The sequence below is a fragment of the Dermacentor albipictus genome, chromosome 2 (genome assembly GCF_038994185.2).
Source record: "Dermacentor albipictus isolate Rhodes 1998 colony chromosome 2, USDA_Dalb.pri_finalv2, whole genome shotgun sequence".
NCBI lineage: Eukaryota > Metazoa > Arthropoda > Arachnida > Ixodida > Ixodidae > Dermacentor > Dermacentor albipictus.
The window spans coordinates 64679250-64695512 of record NC_091822.1 but is presented as its reverse complement, the minus strand read 5'-3'; the positions used below and the strand labels follow the sequence as shown (position 1 = coordinate 64695512).

The 16263-nt window shown below is 45.5% G+C and overlaps 3 protein-coding genes across 3 annotated transcripts in view; 2 read left to right on the top strand and 1 right to left on the bottom strand.

The window, feature by feature from the left end:
• LOC135903279 (3-beta-hydroxysteroid sulfotransferase-like) overlaps window positions 1-13825 on the top strand; it is a 32135-nt gene extending 18310 nt beyond the window's left edge. Inside the window, exon 2 of the mRNA XM_065433695.1 lies at window positions 12717-13825. Coding sequence (XP_065289767.1) covers window positions 12729-13691 — 963 coding nt within the window. The 5' untranslated portion in view covers window positions 12717-12728 and the 3' untranslated portion in view covers window positions 13692-13825. The remainder of the gene's footprint in view (window positions 1-12716) is intronic.
• On the top strand, window positions 1760-6824 carry LOC135903277 (uncharacterized). Its single transcript, XM_065433692.2, has 6 exons — window positions 1760-2322; window positions 2421-3097; window positions 3160-3268; window positions 3610-3715; window positions 4108-4262; window positions 4728-6824. Exons 2-6 carry the CDS (start codon window positions 2826-2828, stop codon window positions 4875-4877), a joined length of 792 nt encoding a protein of 263 aa, XP_065289764.1. The 5' UTR covers window positions 1760-2322; window positions 2421-2825; the 3' UTR covers window positions 4878-6824.
• On the bottom strand, window positions 6831-8959 carry LOC135903278 (putative nuclease HARBI1). Its single transcript, XM_065433694.2, has 3 exons — window positions 8233-8959; window positions 8018-8159; window positions 6831-7566 (listed from the first exon to the last, which is right to left on the bottom strand). The coding sequence occupies exons 1-3, from the start codon at window positions 8773-8775 to the stop codon at window positions 7076-7078; spliced, it is 1176 nt and encodes a 391-aa protein (XP_065289766.1). The 5' UTR covers window positions 8776-8959; the 3' UTR covers window positions 6831-7075.
• Window positions 13826-16263: the final 2438 nt, after the last annotated feature.

The following is a 16263-nucleotide window of genomic DNA, read 5'->3' as shown; positions in this document are numbered from 1 at the left end:
GCTGAAATGAAGGCAATCAAAGCAGCACTTGTAGTGCAGATTACACCCTGCATGGATTCACCAGAAACTGTCTGGGCCTGCACATCACACAAGATTGTCGGGAAAATCAGGAGATTGACACGCGACTTGCAAGCACATAGCCAGAAATTAAATTACAGAATACATAGCCATGCAGATATTTCAGGAAACAAGCGGGCTTATAAGCCTGACATAATAACTGAGAACTAGATGAGTTTGTGTATATTCATTATTAACTAAAGTGCTACAGATAGACAACAGACAAGAAAGAAGTACTCGGTGTGTTCACTTCGTTCCTGTCCATCGAATTTCTGTTGCAGTATAGTTAATGAATTCATAAGGCTGCACAGGAGAAGAATGATACCTCTGCCCAAGGGCCCGATCTCACATCCAAATCCACGCGTGTGCACACACACACACAAATGTTGCAAGAGTGGATAGCATGAAGCAGTATCAACAGGATGACACTAGATATGGATGAGGACGAACTTTCAACTGAGGTTCATTTGTAAAAATGTGGCGAGTTATATAAATTAGCACAAAAAAAAGGATGATGAGCAAAACGAGAACAAGGTGAAAGCAGGAGCCAACGTTTCGACAAGTGGACTTGTCTTCTTCAAGGTCCACGTGTGAAAACGTTGGCTCCTACTTTCACCTTGTTCTCATGTTGCTCATCGTCTTGAATTTCCATCTCCTGCCTTCCCCGAGTTTTCCCCAGAAAAAGAAAGACATCTTTGAAGGATAGATAAAAATTGGTGCTTGATACAGGCAAACATAAATAAAGATGCTACAGAAAGAAAATATAGAAAAATTCCAAGTGCAAGAAAAAAAAAATCATTACAATTGCCAATCCTGCATGCCAGCACCTTTCAAGAAACTTTGTTGTTATTCCAATAGACGGACTGACAGCTTGTTTATGCAAGCACATACTTCCAGTTCCATGCCACTGGGAAAAAAATGAGTTTCCTGGAAGGTAGCCACATGCACACTTGATGATCACAATGTTTTTTTTCCCTGGACTTGTATATCTATATGTATTTTCTCCCTTTCCTGCTTTTATGTTTGGTTTCATCAAGCACTAGTCTTTATCAGGTTTTATTGCTGTGCTACTTTGTGGTAACCTTTATAGATCACTGCATTTTCACAATAAACCTTTTAATCAGAAGTTAGCATACCCTGTTCTTACTGCTTCACACTGTACATTCTTGCTACATTGGCCAAATAAAAGATTTTATAAGGTATCATGAGGGCCATTAAAGTGACTTGTTGCAGTCTAAAAAAAAAACGAATAGCCTGGCTGCAGATGGCACCAGAGAACACATAGGACAAACAAGAAAACCGAGATGATCTAACAACCAAAAGTTTAATGTACACACCGAGTAAATGCTCGCTGACAAGCAATAGACTGAACATGCACAAAAAGGAGAATCAAAAATTCATGTGTGTTTCCCGAGAGGAAATGCATCCATTTCTAACGGAGGCCGTGCTGACAGGATTAACCCAGCATTTTTAGATCTACAGCTTGCGTAATTTCTCTAGGCAGCTGATCTGCACAGAATGCTAGCTTCTTCCTCTACAATGCACGCTCAGATGTGGAGAGTGCATTGTAGAGGAAGAAGCTAGCATTCTGTGGAGATCGGCTGCCTAGAGAAATTATGGATGTTGTAGATGCAAACACACTGGGAGAATCTTGTGTCAGCATGGCCACTGTTACACTTTCAGAGATGGATGCGTTTCCTGTTGGAATCTGTATGGACACACATCTGGGGCGCGATAACGTAACTCTATTCCAAACAAAAAGTGTTCCAAAATCCGGACGTCAAAATGACGCGACAGTTTCTGCGTATGGGGGCGGGAACCAGCGACGTTTTTCAATCTGTCCAATCAGCAGCCTCCATCGTTGCCGGAAGTATGTTTTGCTTGTTTTTTATTTGCAAAGGGACCGTATAGCAAGTGACATAAAGACATAAACGTCTGATAAAAGAACAATTGTATGTCGCTGAGAGTAAAAGTGTTTTGTAATCTTTTAACGCAAGAGAAGTTGAAGCGCACTTGAAAGTAAGCACAAATATTTTAATTTTTTGAGTCATAGCCACACACGTGCCAATTCCGCATCCAATCCATTTCGCTACGCACACTTAAGATGGCGGCTACGTGAAAACAGCTGATCGGTCCTGTGGCCCGCACTTGGTGTATATTTGTCCGTAACGTGATTAGTTGAAATCTTGCCGTACGTGGTACTTTCGCCCGAGAAGAATTCTGGAAGCTGTGAACATCATGAAGACTGCGAAAGCGTAGTGCTCGGTGAGTAAACGCATCATTCTTTCTTGTGCTTAGTGACTGAGCAGTACCATCTGAGCTGGGTGATCGCATGGTGTTCACTTTTGCTTTTATTCGCATAGGATACGGAAGAATCGATGAAGGTTGGAAGGCATCTCAACAGATAGCTGGTAAGTAAACGTTTTCTATAAACGATCGCAACTGTCTCCGAATGTAGTCATGATTTAAATCGAGGGTGGTCTGTAAGAGAGGCTCATTTTTGTTTCTTTGCCACACACTGCTGCGCAGTGATCCATTCCCCCGTGCGGGCGGTACAGATGCTTCTGCTGGATATTCGCACGAGAAAAGTTTTTTTGTTGTTGTTATTCACTTGTGTTAAATTGAACGTGGCATTTATGGCGTGATAAAATAACGACACATTAAATGAATGTAACCGTTATGTTTTAACGACGAATTGATATCTGAAACGGCACGATTTGTTGGTATTAATTCGCTGCGGTCCGGCGAAAATTGAGCGCGAAAAAGAAATGGCGGAGAGCAGCAACAGCGCGCGCGTTTCGGCCGCGCAGGCCGCTATGCTAGTGGAGTTTATGGAGCAGCATCCGTACTTGGCGAGAGGCTCCACCAGCCTCTCGCCAAGTATGAGTGCTGCCCAAAAAAGGGGACTATGGGCAGAAATTGCCGCTGCCTTGAACGCCGTCGGGCCGGCAGTTAAGATAGCCCGGCGCTGGCGCCTGTATTGGGCGCGCATGGCGTACGAATGTAAGAAACTCGCGGCGCAGGTTGGCGCCGAAAAGAGGTGAGCCCGCGACTAGCAACGTCTTCGGAACGTATAAGCTGACGGTGTTCATGCACTTGCAGGAAGACGGGAGGTGGAAAGTTGGGCGGCCTAGAGGGTCGAGTGATCGCCGTGCTCGCCCATACCGGCCCAGCCTCCGCCCCTGCGGATTTTTTTCACGGCAATGCTGAGGTGAGTAGCAATGTTCGTTGCTATGTGTACCGATGTCGGGCAGTTACACCGTGGTGAATATTTTTCCCTTGTGTGCTTGTGTGTGTATTCTTACAATTCAACACACATGCCAGCACATGATATCCGTACTTTGCAAGAACGGAAATGCTGCCCCACTGCTGTTAGAAACACCTTGTGGTGGATTTCATGACTCGTTAATCCGAAAAGCATTAGCGACGAGTTGTCAAAGCTCCAAGGCACTAGTATGTCGTATGATGGATTAGGAATTGCGTGATAAGTGAAATAGACATCCAAACCAGTTGATGGTTAATCACATTATGTCCTGTACTTTATTGTTCTAGGAGGACGCAGCCTGTAGCAGTGAGGAGTCCGCTGAAGTGCCCCCTGCCCCACCAGCAGCTGCGCGCGTCTCGGTGGGCACGGAGCCGGGGACCAGTGGCACTGCACGTAAGGCACTTCAGCAGCTAATGCAATACGAACACATCACTCCAAGCATTATCTATTAAGACCTTAGAAACAGAAATTGTGTATTTATATTATTTACACGGCAAAGAAGAAGTGCTTGCCTAAGGGTCGCTGCAAAATTGAACAATAATGTGACTGTTAACACCATTTGTAATGCAGCGTACAAGCTGAAAGTACTATCAGTGTAGTCTTTTATGATGGTGTAGTGCCTTTTTGGTTATGCAAATTGACTGTTCATTTTGTGAACGGTGTGTTGCCGGAATTATTTTTCTGGGCTTCCACATGATAATGAACCAGTAAAATGTCTATGCAGGATGGAGCGAAATTAGTTTTCTTAACCACTGTTTACTGATTTTATTTTTACGGACCATCAGCTCGGCAGCAGCCCCGCAGGCCACCCCGACTTCAGGTCCTCACGGACGCCGCATCGAGCACGGCCGCGGACTATGCCCGGCAGAGCCGGTTAGCTGAGGCGGCAAACGCGGAGGCCGCAAGCTTCCACCAGCAGTTGCTGCAGCAACATCGGCAGGTGCGTACAACTTGGCCGGGTCATTTGTTGAAGAGGTGATTAGGGCACATGGTAATAATGTACATTACAACCATGTTACACATGCGAGGCATGTGTAGTCATTTGGCTCATTGGCTCATGCACGTTTATACATCTGCTTTGAGGTGTTCTTTAACACATAGCAACTTACAAAACATTTCCATGGTTGCATGTATCGCGACAGCATGATCATAATTTCTTTAACAATTCAACTAGTCACCAATACTGCCTTCTGACAGGCAGAGGCAGCTTGGTGTGATTTGTTACGTTTCACACGTTTTTAACATAACAGACCATGTACGTTTGCACGGCCATTTGTCATGTCATATGTGAATGATCTCGCTGCCCTCAAGAGTAACCTTGCTGAAACTGCAAGACTTGCAAACAGTGCAAGTCGAGAATTTACAGTGCATAACCTGTAGCTAACTAAGTGAATTTGTTTCGCAGCTGGTGGAAGAGCAGCGAGCGACACGGCAAGTCCTCGAGCAGCTGGTGGCCGAGATGCGTGGTTCGCGAGAGGCGAACACTCTCATTGCGACCACGCTGCGCCAGCTGCTGGCTGCCCTGGCCGACCTGCGCGCGCCGCCTCAGCATTAAGGGGCAGCTTTTTTTTTTTGCCATATCATCCTTTAGTGCTTTGTTAGGTACAAGTGTCACCAATCTATGCATGTTTTTTTTTTATGCAGCACTAAAGGATGATATGGCTGTTTTCCGTAATTTCTGTCCCTAATCAAAATTTTTTTTTTCAAGGTAATTTCTGTCATGTTTATTTTAATATCTAGTGCAAGTTTCGCGTTACTGTTCATTACCGTGTTCTTTTAGTGTGTCGTTTAGTCATTTTGTGTAATTATCTATGTTTATTTGATTATCTATGTTCTATCTATCTATATATGTGAAATTATCTGTCATGTTTATTTTAATATCTAGTGCAAGTTTCGCATTTCTGTTCATTACCGTGTTTTTTTTAGTGTGTCATTTAGTCATTTTGTGTAATTATCTATGTCCAAGTGCGACGGCATAAGGTATATTTACAATTTCTGTCATATTTTTGCGTTTCTGTTTTTTACCGTATTTTTTTCTCCAAGTTCATTTCATGTGTATTATTCTTTGTCCAAGTGAGACGGTATAACTTATATGTACATTTTTTGCCGTATTTTCGTTAGGTGTTCTTCACTTTTGTTTTGCTGTTACTGATATGTTTCAATGTGCGCCGCTCTTCCACGGAAGATACACTGGGCAATCACTTTTACGCCAACTATGACATTGTCTCGCACACATACAGGTGCGCTTAATAACTACAATACTGTGATAACTGGAAATCAATTTTCATGCCATATGTATGTCATGTTTGCAATGTATAATCATTCGTGCCTACGCAAAGTAGCCGAATTGGTATTTTTGTTAACACCAAGTGTACACACCCGAGCAGCAGGAAACGAAAGAGCGCTTTATTGCGAGAAGCATGTGTGTTTATACACAGGCAGGCCAGGCTTGCACATGCGTATCAAGATATTCTTGATGATGAAGCCACTGGTCACACCAAGCACCTGTTACCTGTGGTGGTCGCTGTGATATTTCAGGTGTCCTTACCTATGATAGCAATACAACCTAGTCCCCATTGTAGTTGAGCACAGTTTGTGACGTATGTAGCAGAGCCATCGATGTGGCCGCTATTTTGACATTCGCTGCCAGGCTGGTCTTGCAGCCGTTATATGAAATACCGTTTTAGTGCCAAGCATTTTCTCACTTGTCGTTCCTTAGAAGCATGTCATGGCTGCTTTATATTGTGATCTTATTACGGCACTAGTCATTGAAAAGAAACTGTTTTGTGCTGCAAACATGCCAACTACATAATAGAGAAGAGATCTTTCTTGCTGTGAAGTTGCTGGATGAAGAAAAATGGTTGTCTGCGAGTTCAAAAAAATGTCATTATGCTCGTGTCATATTTATGCGATTTAACATCTGCCAACGGCCCAGTGGTAGTGCACTGGGTCCCATGTAGTGAACATCACACGGCTATTTTGGCGCCATGAAGCCATGCTCTGTGTACTTGTCTGTCATTTGCTTTGATGAAAGACGGCATTGAAGATCGATCACATGGTTTTATTTACAATGCAGATATAAATAAACGATTTTAAACAATGCAAGTTGCACTTGAAATGAATATTTACAATTTGTGTTCCTTCAATTTCAGAACTATTTACATATGTACACTCTCCCAAGGGAGAATAACGCGCTTGACATGCCAGGCGATCATTTTCGGCATAACTTGGCCTTATGTCAAGGAACTGTGCGGTGGCTGTGTGGCAAAACAGCGCAGGGCCTACAAGGTGCGTGAGCACAGTACACATGGTGGAGCGAGAAGTGTTGTGCTTGGCAGCAGCCCAAATAGGAAGCGAGGAGGCGAAGACCAACATCCTCCCATGCGCAGTGCAGATGGCGGTGACAGTGTCGGTGATGACAGAAGCAACAGCAGCAGCAGCAAATCATTTGGCGAACCCCAGCTGCCCAGAGAAGTAGCTACAACATTCTGCTGATGAACACAAAGTGTTCTATCCACAGCTACTAAATGAAAGGCTCTCATGTAGTGTCACAGTGGAATGATGCAATCATCTCCGGTAGTGACAGCTCACTGGCAGAGGACACGTGAAAACGCTGGTTATGATTGAGCACATTCTATAAAAAAAGCAGCACGCTATCCACTAATTGCACATATTTCTTCACATTGGTTCCTGCTCTCTATTAGATGTGTAGACAGCGGTAATAAACATCTGCCTGCAGTGTCAGGCACATGTTTATTGCTGCTGTCGGTGCTGCTGTCGTCGCAGCCGCCTTCGCACCCTTTGCAGGTATCGCTGGTGCTGCTGCCGTGTCGTGCCAAATGAGCTAATAACATTATCCCGGGCAGCACAGCCTCTCATGTACATCATGCGTGCTGCCCTCACTTGGGGAACTCTCTGTGGGGAGGGGTTGCCACTTTCATCGTCACTGCTGCTGTTGCTGCTGTCATCACTAACATCATCCGACAACACGTCACCTTCATCAAGACACAAGTTGTGCAACACTGCACATGCTGCAACGATGTTGGCAGCGCGCTCTGGTTGGTAGTGGAGGGCGCGGTACCGCTGAAGGCAGCGAAAGCGGCTCTTCAAAAGCCCAATGCACCGCTCCACTACGGACCGCATGGCAGCATGTGCAGTGTTGTACCTGCCTTCTGCAGTGTGTACGGGAGGGTGGCCTGTGACTGGGGTCAGGAGCCATGGTTCCAGGGGGTAGCCGCTGTCACCTGCAGGATCATAAAAAATGGTATGAAATCTGCACAAAGTTTAGTAGGCGAAGCATGGGTCATGTAAAATGCACCTACTACAGAAAGGCTGCAATAAAGAAATATACAGGCTGAGCACCTGACCCAGCTGTGATCACAGATAACAATAGCTGGGACACAGCATCCCTATTTGCAGCAAGGCAGCTTTTTGTGTAGTCTTCATTCACAAATAACTGTCGGTGTAAAAAAAGAATGTGACAACGTGTGCACTGTACACTCACATTAAAAATTAGTTTAAAGTAAGGTTTCTTGTCACTTTATTTCGTGCGGATACCATTGGAAAATTTCTACATCTCGCCTATACTTAATAACCTGACTGTAACATAAGGGGTTCGGGCTTCAATATTCTCTTACGCCGCGAGCACGCTTTGCTGCCAGAATTGCAACTGTACAAAATTTTCCCGCTGCTCACCGAGGAGGTGTTCGCCGGCCTTGGCAATATGCCCCTCCAGGAACCGACGACGCAACCACGTAGTTCTCCAGACGTGCGCGTCGTGGTCTGACCCCGGTCGCAGAGGGTCGATGGCGAGGATCCGCATGCCTGCGTCGCAGATCTGACGAGAGCGCGCACAGCATAAGCCACGCGTTGCGATCACGGGCCAATTAGACAAAAATTAAGATACTTACGAACATTGTGTTGAGGGCGTAGTACCCTTTGCGGCACATGAATGCCGCCTTCTGCTCGCCCTTCGGTGCGATGATGGCTATCAGGCTGCCGTCCACGCATCCGATGACGCCGGGAATGGAGCCGCGTCGAAGGAACCCTTCCTTCACGGCCGCCTTCTCCTCCGACGTCCTCGGGAAATGGACCCACTTGTTGCGGGCCCCGGCGTGGACGATTGCCTCCGCCACGCGTCGCACACACTTGCTGACCGCAGGCTGGGTCACGCCGATCGTCTCCTCGCTCCCTACCGAGGCCTGAAAGCTGCCCGTTGCGAAGAATCGCAACGCGCACAACACTTGCCGCTCCACCGACAGCGCTGAAGTTCTCACGCCTCCGAGTTCCTCCGCCACTTCGTCGCACAGCCACCGCACAGTTTCTTTCTTCAGGCGAAAGTGCCGCCGAAACTGATCGTCTGGCATGTCAAACGCATCCTCGGGCTCTCTCCTCCCGCGCCCGCACAGACGAGCCGCCGCCGCCGCCGCCAAACAAACCACGAAGGCCGCCATTTTTTTCTATTCCAAACGGACCGGGGCACTCACCGGCTATTCCACGAATTTGCCGGGTTTGTTCGGCATAATTTAGCATAATGTGTGCGTAAACGTCACTTTGACGTGGCAGTTTTTGTGCATTCCTGACGTCGCTTGACAGGCAGGAAAAATGGGCGCGGCCTCAAAAAATTCGACCAATGACCGAGCGGTGTCGGCCATGTTGGAATAGAAACAAAACGGAATAGTTTTACGTTATACCGGTCCAGATCTTGCTTCTGCTTTTTGTGTAAATTCGGTTTATTGCTTGTCGAACAGCATTTACTCGGCATGTTCAATAAACTTTCATATATTAATACACCTCATGATTGCCTTGGTTTCTAGCAGAAAGGTGTTCATTCTTTTTACAGTGAAGCTGTATATGCCTAGGCGAAACACTCATGGTCCGATCCCAAAAACCCTAGTGTAGGGGTATGAGCCATTGTTTAAGGGGGTGTGAGCCATTGCATTCGTCTTGCATGATGGACGGCGACATTTCTTTTTGGGTAGACAGAAATGCTTATGCATTTCAAACATACATTTATCTGCGTATTATTGCAGGGAAGGGACACAGAGGGGGACGGGGTTAAGACAAGATCATGATGTCATTATTATCTCACAGCAAAGGTGTGGTGGGCCATTGGCTAGACCGATAGTGACGTCGTTTCTCTCTAGCAGCAGAGCACGCGTGCAGCAGTCTCTCTCCGACTTCCCAATAGGTTCGAAAATGTGTCCCTGTATTTAATTAAATGAAATGTGCAGCCCCGGTGTGTCACTTCGTAACTGCAGTGCATAACTGAGTCATAAACATTATGATTAATGCATTAAAAAACACAAGTGTGTAACATAATTCAGAAAGACTTTGATGGACCCGCTGGAATACCACAATGAACCACTCATTGCACTTTCCATGATAGTAATCTTGCAAAGTGCAATGTGTGGCATTCCAAATAAACAATGTGATAAACCCAAGCCAAACATGTGCATAACCTCATTAAGAAACACAGACATAACCAATAATATAGAAAGACTTGAATAAACCATTGAAATTAACCCAGTGATAAACACCGGGGCTGCACATTTCAGCTTTGCTGGTTTACTGTCTGTACAGGGTGCACGGGCAGTAACTTTTTTCTGTTATTGTTTGTTAAGTATTGTATAATGTTGTGCCAGTAAAACACGGACTAGTTGGTGCAATGTATTGGCACTGCTTTTTTTGATGTTTTTTTTATGTTGTGCCCTTCTTCCTTCTGTAGCTACTTTTCTATTCCCCCTCGCATAATACTCCAACCTTGCAGCCTGCGAGGTATATAAATAAATATGTATATAAGCACATGTCATTCATTTATCTGCATATACCTCGCATCATTTCTTGCTCAACAAACGTCACTGCATTGATGTCTCGCAGCGTGCATCTACATTAACTGCCATTTGCGTTTCGGTATGGTTTGTGAACAGTGTAATGCATAAAAATTACATTACATTAAGGTTGTGACCTATGCGGTGCATAAGCAAACCTTGCAAAAGATGACATGTTGGATTGTTGAAAATAAGACAAATTGTATATATCGCAGTTACATTAACAGTATTTAATTGACCACTTGACAAAAACTTCACTTCGCATAGATTCCAACACGTACACTGAATCTGCAGTTTTCTTCTTTGCTTATTAATGCAGTCGTTACTGCATGGCCACATTGTAGATTTGAAAACAAAGTGAAATAAATTTGTTTGTTGCAATATAACAATATGTGTAGATCACTGCGATTGTAACACAAAAACTTGATACATACATGCACACTATAGGATGCAGATAAATGCTCAGGACAAACTCCAGAATGTTTGCATCCGGATACTTATGAAAGTGAACAGTTTCACTCCATGGCTGTCAATGAGAGGGAGAGAGAAAACTTAATTGTGTTCGTAGAACAAAAATGCATTGATAAGCTTAGACATATAGTCATTGCTTAACACTTTCGAAATGAATAATTATAGCTTGCTATCGACATTGAAGCAGCCTTTCGACAGCAAGAAAAGGAATAAGTTTCTCCAGCTCTGAACATTGAATTGCAGGAAATGCAAGCAGGCATAAAATTCTGCCAATACAATCTGTTTAGGAATACCAAATTGGAATAAACACTGAGGCTTGCATTTGTTCTTTCTCTGGCTGAGCAATCTAGTTTTAAATGACTCCCGTAAACACGTCGTAACAATGTTGATCTAATACAGGTTAAATGCATGACTAGCTTAAGAAATCCGGATGATTCCTATAAATTACAGTGAAGAAGCTATAATATCTAATAACATTAATAATATAATAATAATATTTATTTCCACAAAACAGGCTAACCTTGAGAGGCGTGCGAGGCTGAGCAGAAAGCTGAAAAATTCTACGGCAAGTCCGCCTGCCGTGGGCCTACGATCCTGCGTTATGAATAGCGCGTATTGATATGGTCTTCTTGTTAGAAGTTCCTAGTATACTACCAGCGCGAGACACGGGACAACAAAGTGGACGAGAAGCGTGTCTTTTAGAATGCTATGTTACAACGTACAGGTTTTTACAAAAGTGACGGTAACTGCTCGAAACATTTGATGCGTCGGCTTTTGCGCCTCTAGAAATATTTAGAGAGGGCTCCCATATATACATTCGCAGCGCGAGCGCGGCGATGGACGAACCAGGCTAGCGCTAAGGTTGAATTTCACAACACAATTTTCATTCCACGTCGTAATCACACAGATCGTTTGAGGCTTCGTTCAGGGGCACACGCGGGCGTTCGGGTTGGTGCTTCTTGTTGCGTTTGGCGTAAGAATATGGCTAGGAGCAGGCACCACATATGCGCAATGACTGGCAATATGCACGCATCATTTCTCCAGAAGCTGACGCCGAGCACGGGTAGCGCGAGGATCTTGTTGGGCTGACACGACAACTTCGTGGCAGCCGAATTCCGAATACTGCATATACGGTGAGGGTAGCTATATGAACTTGTCGATAGGTCATCTTGTATATTGTTGTAGCGCAGGCAGAACGAAACGGTCATAGAAGGTAGATAAAATAACACACAGCGCTGAACCATAGAATAAAGAATCGCTGAACCACCTGCGAACAGCTGTTTACCATTGTTTACGTGCGCGATGTCGCACTGAACTACAGAAACCGCCGTCGCGCACTCCGAAACAAATGTTAACTTCAACACGTTTTTAAATTACAAAACAAGCATATTATTTGCTCCTAATAAAGAAAAGTCAACAATATTATAAGTTAAACGTTTTATTCATTACAATAAAATAATTGTGCAACGTGTGCCATGAAACCTGGCAGTAAGCAACCCTGGGAATCGCACCAGTCGCATTGTTAAAATCGCAATCATGTGAAATGGGCCCTCTAAAAATCGCTCTGCGACGCGTGCGACAGCACCGATTTTCGTCGTTCCAGTCGCAGCATGTGAAACAGGCATAATGCATTCGTGGTGCAGCTTGCTAGTGCATTGGCTTCCTTTGCTTACAGTCACCCCTGTAACGCTAGTTCAATTCTGGCCAGCACAGGAGAAATTCTAAAGGCTTCGTTCTTCATTGATGATCTCGGGAAAAACGGGTAGATAAGCATGTGGTGGGGCATCAAACACGGCGTGAAGTAGCCCGAGCATGCTAATTTCATTACAAAGACCTTGAAATTTGTAAATTTGTGTGGCGTACCGGCATTCTAGCATCAGCACGAAATTCGACCAAGGGAACTTTCCCTCCTTTCTCGGTACCATTAATTTACGTATTCACGCGAAACTGCAGAAAATCGAACTTTGAAAGAGTTCTTATCAGTCTATCAAGATTTAGTTTTTTTCTTGAGTGTCCGCTAAACAACTGATACTGTGTAAAACAAAGAAAAACTTATTGACCAGGCGCTAATAACGAACCACTGCGGTTTTCAGAGGCACCTGGTGATGATGCAACGACGAAGGCCAGCCCACCAAATGATCGACGGAGTTCCGAGATGCATTAACCTCAGTCCACGTGCGCTAAGAGAAAATCTCAAGTTCAGGGCGCAGAAGCGAGACGTCGTGCAAATAACATTCCCTAAGAGTGGAACCCATTGGTTGATGTACATCACGCACCTCATACTCAGGGAGGGACATCCCATCACCTCGTACGAGGAGTTCTCCAAAGAATGGCGCTTCCTGGAGTACATGGACATCAAGGACTGGACCTCGTCTCTACCGCTGAGAACCTTCGCTACACACCTGCCGTTGGACAAGCGTACAATGACCGGAGAAGGCAAGTACGTCTACTTCGCCCGCAATCCATGGGATGTCTGCGTCTCCTTTTACAACATGATGACCAACATTAGCTCCTTCGAATTCCAAGACGGAACATTTGAAGACCTAGTCGACACTTTTGTAAGTGGCAACTTTGGCTACGGCGACTACTTCGAACACGTAGGCGCGGGATATGCTCTTAGGGAAGAGCCGAACGTGTTCTTTGCGACTTACGAGGAACTCAAGAAGAACACGCGCGAGGTCGTGCTCAGGCTTGCGTATTTCCTGGGAGAGCAGTATGGCCTGGCTTTGGAAGAGGACGAAGCATCGCTCCAAAAATTGCTGGAAAGATCACAACCCGATTCTATGCGTAGCGCAGTGGTGTTTGACTTGAGCGGTAAAAGTATGCCCCAGTGGCAAGAGGCGCTCTCGCGGAAGAAAGTCACCTGCAACGAAGGTTATGAAGGAGACGAGAACAAGTACTCGTTCGTGAGGAGTGGCAAAGTAGGAGGCTGGAAGGATTACTTCACACCCGATCTGCTCCAGATGATGGAGAATCGGATTCTGGAGGCTGAGAAGGAGTCCTCCTTCATGGACCTATGGAAGGACATTCGAGCTGAAGCGATCAGAACCATGCAGAATTCCGAATAAATTGTTCTACTCGCATTCTGCCGCGCGGAGCATGGTTTTGTGTTTGAGTGCTCTCGCATGGCAGAATTATTTTGCTAAAAGGGGCAACCAGCTCTTCAAATTTATGGATTTAATAAATTTTATATTGGACGATCGCGCTTGGGTGCTTCCCTAGGTGAGAGGCCTCCTTATTCCAGGATATCATGGCCTTCTGCAGACAGCCTGGCCCTCTCCAGCAGCCGAAGGTTCTGGGGAGGTCCAGGCTGAGGGTTGCCTGAGGGTTCTGGCAACTCAGCAGACCCTCCAACTTGCCTTCTGATGGTTGCTGTACTTCTGGTGTCTTCTGGTTGTTTGTGCACCCCCATGCCATGTGGTAGAAGGAAAAAAAGTATGGTTTTCCTCTAAATAGGGGGGGGGGGGGGGCATTGATGAGATAGCGCAGTATTATACCCGTGTCACACGGGCGTTTGGAAGGCCTTCCAACCGATAGTCATTTGAATCAAAGGTCAAGTTCGAGCTGCTACACGGGCCGTTTCGAAGGCCGCCGAGTCAATGGTCTATCGAGTCAACGGAGCACCTTACAACTCTATCGAAATCTCGATGGCCTTTGAGCAACGGAAGCGGAAACAGCGCGAACATGCCTTCTCGTTCACATTGTGCTCGTACTCACGGTTAGAAACAACAAATCAAACCAAATGCTCTTGAAATACTATATATGAGTGTTATTCATTATTCAATAAACTGCTTTTGCCACTTGACATGTGCGAACACACACCAGAACGGCAGCCGCATCGAGCGGTGCAAACGTTGCCGCAGTTTCGCTACTCAACAACTTAAAAACTAAACATATATGTATGGCAATGTATAAACAAATTTTTTTTAGTGTATAAACAAATATAAAAGAAATTACAGTGCTTTTAAATGGTTTTAACGTTGTTTAACTTTTCGTGAAATGAAAACTAAACTAAAGATCCGCAGCGCCACACAATTGTGCGAGAAACGCCTGAACTACTCAACGGCCTTTCAAAAGTGCCGTGTAGCAGCGTGACAGCCCCTTTGAGTCGATAGAGTTGTGGCGTTTCAAAGGCCGTTGACTGGAAGGCCTTCCAAATGTGCCCGTGTGACACAGGTATTAGGCCCAGTAAGTCTTGCACATTTTCTTGCAGTATCGATTGGAGTGAATAATTGCGGAAAGATGGATGGCTGGAAAAAATAACAACACACCGTTTGCCAGTGCGTCAGAAAAAAAAGAAGAAAGAGACGGAGACAATCCTAGAGAGCAATCACAATTTCCTGAATGAATCCATGTCGTCTTGGTTTCGGAATGTGACACTTCCCAATGATTGATGACAACGAGAACCCCTGAAACTGTCGCACATACTCCCTCAGGAAGATGAGCCGACAGTTGTGTAGACTTCATAAATGTAATAAAACAATTATTTTAATATGTGCATTAATGATAACAAGAAACAAATAAAAACGAGTATAAATCTCATTTTCTTTCAACAGTAATAAAACGTCTCTGAAAAGCAAGGACGATCAACGAAACAAATGGAGAATAAGACTAGCAAAGAAATCAGTCTGACTCGTGAACAAACTATGACGATGCACATATCTATGCGCAAGTGTCCCAGTACCGAAGCCACGAAAGACAGCAGAGCTGGAAAGTCTAATGATAAACCGAGCTCTCACAGTAATTCAGGGAGTTCTTTTTCTCAGTGAAGAGAAAAGACAATAGTCCAGTGCGTAGTGAACTATTCATTCTAAGTCGCTGTGAAAGTGGCGCAATGGAGAACTGGCCTGGCCGAATCGAGGCACGTATAGATTTAAGGGTGGAACTCAACACTGCAGTTTCGCCACTGCGACTTCGGGCTTGTTTCACAAAATTTTCTGCTCCTCGGTGCGGAAGTGGAGAAAACAGGGCTTTTTGGCTTTCGCCTATCAGCTGTTCTACCTTTCGCTTGCGGCGGGCTTGGTTTAAACTGTTTCACCTCGGTGCAGGCTTACTGTGACCGCCACGGCTCAATGGACTTTTCAACGTATCCGGCAGGTTGAACGCTTTAATTGTACGTACGTTGAACGTTGTACGTTGAACACCGTTGAACGTGGTGTGAATGTGCCTTGCGTGGTTCGAGAATAGCGCGCATGATTTTGCCGTCTAGTTGCAACTGTTGCGGGATTCGGTGAAGGCGGATACTGGGACATCAACAGGTTGTTCCAATCCCCGCTGCAATTCAGCACGCCAGGACTTCGGCCTGCTGTCGCGCTACCGAAATGCTCTGGACATTGGCGTTCCTGAGCCGCGCCAATGTACGCAGCTTGCAGTACCGCTACCGAAGTTGACGAAGTATGACGCTGCACACGGCCGGTTATTCTGCTACCCGAATCACTCGGAGTGCTGACGAGCCTGTGCTGGCAGCCATGCGGAGGTTGGGTTGCTGACTGTACGCTGGAATGGTGGCACGACGTCGTTTGCTGGCTACCAACGACTCCTCCGGGGGTTGCATGGATTACATTGTGGAAGCCTATGGGCTACAGCGTAGAAACGTCGTCGTCGTCGTCCGGCGTCTGAACATAGGCCTGCGATGCTGAC

Excerpts from the sequence above, each read along its gene's own strand:
- LOC135903277 (XM_065433692.2), top strand. The coding sequence starts at position 2,826 with ATGGCGGAGAGCAGCAACAGCGCGCGCGTTTCGGCCGCGCAGGCCGCT. Across the intron at positions 3,269-3,609 it reads TTTTTCACGGCAATGCTGAG|GAGGACGCAGCCTGTAGCAG; the intron begins GTGAGTAGCAAT and ends TTATTGTTCTAG. Across the intron at positions 3,716-4,107 it reads GGGGACCAGTGGCACTGCAC|CTCGGCAGCAGCCCCGCAGG; the intron begins GTAAGGCACTTC and ends ACGGACCATCAG.
- LOC135903278 (XM_065433694.2), bottom strand. The coding sequence starts at position 8,775 with ATGGCGGCCTTCGTGGTTTGTTTGGCGGCGGCGGCGGCGGCTCGTCTG. Across the intron at positions 8,160-8,232 it reads ACGCCCTCAACACAATGTTC|ATCTGCGACGCAGGCATGCG; the intron begins GTAAGTATCTTA and ends CGCTCTCGTCAG. Across the intron at positions 7,567-8,017 it reads GGCCGGCGAACACCTCCTCG|GTGACAGCGGCTACCCCCTG; the intron begins GTGAGCAGCGGG and ends ATGATCCTGCAG.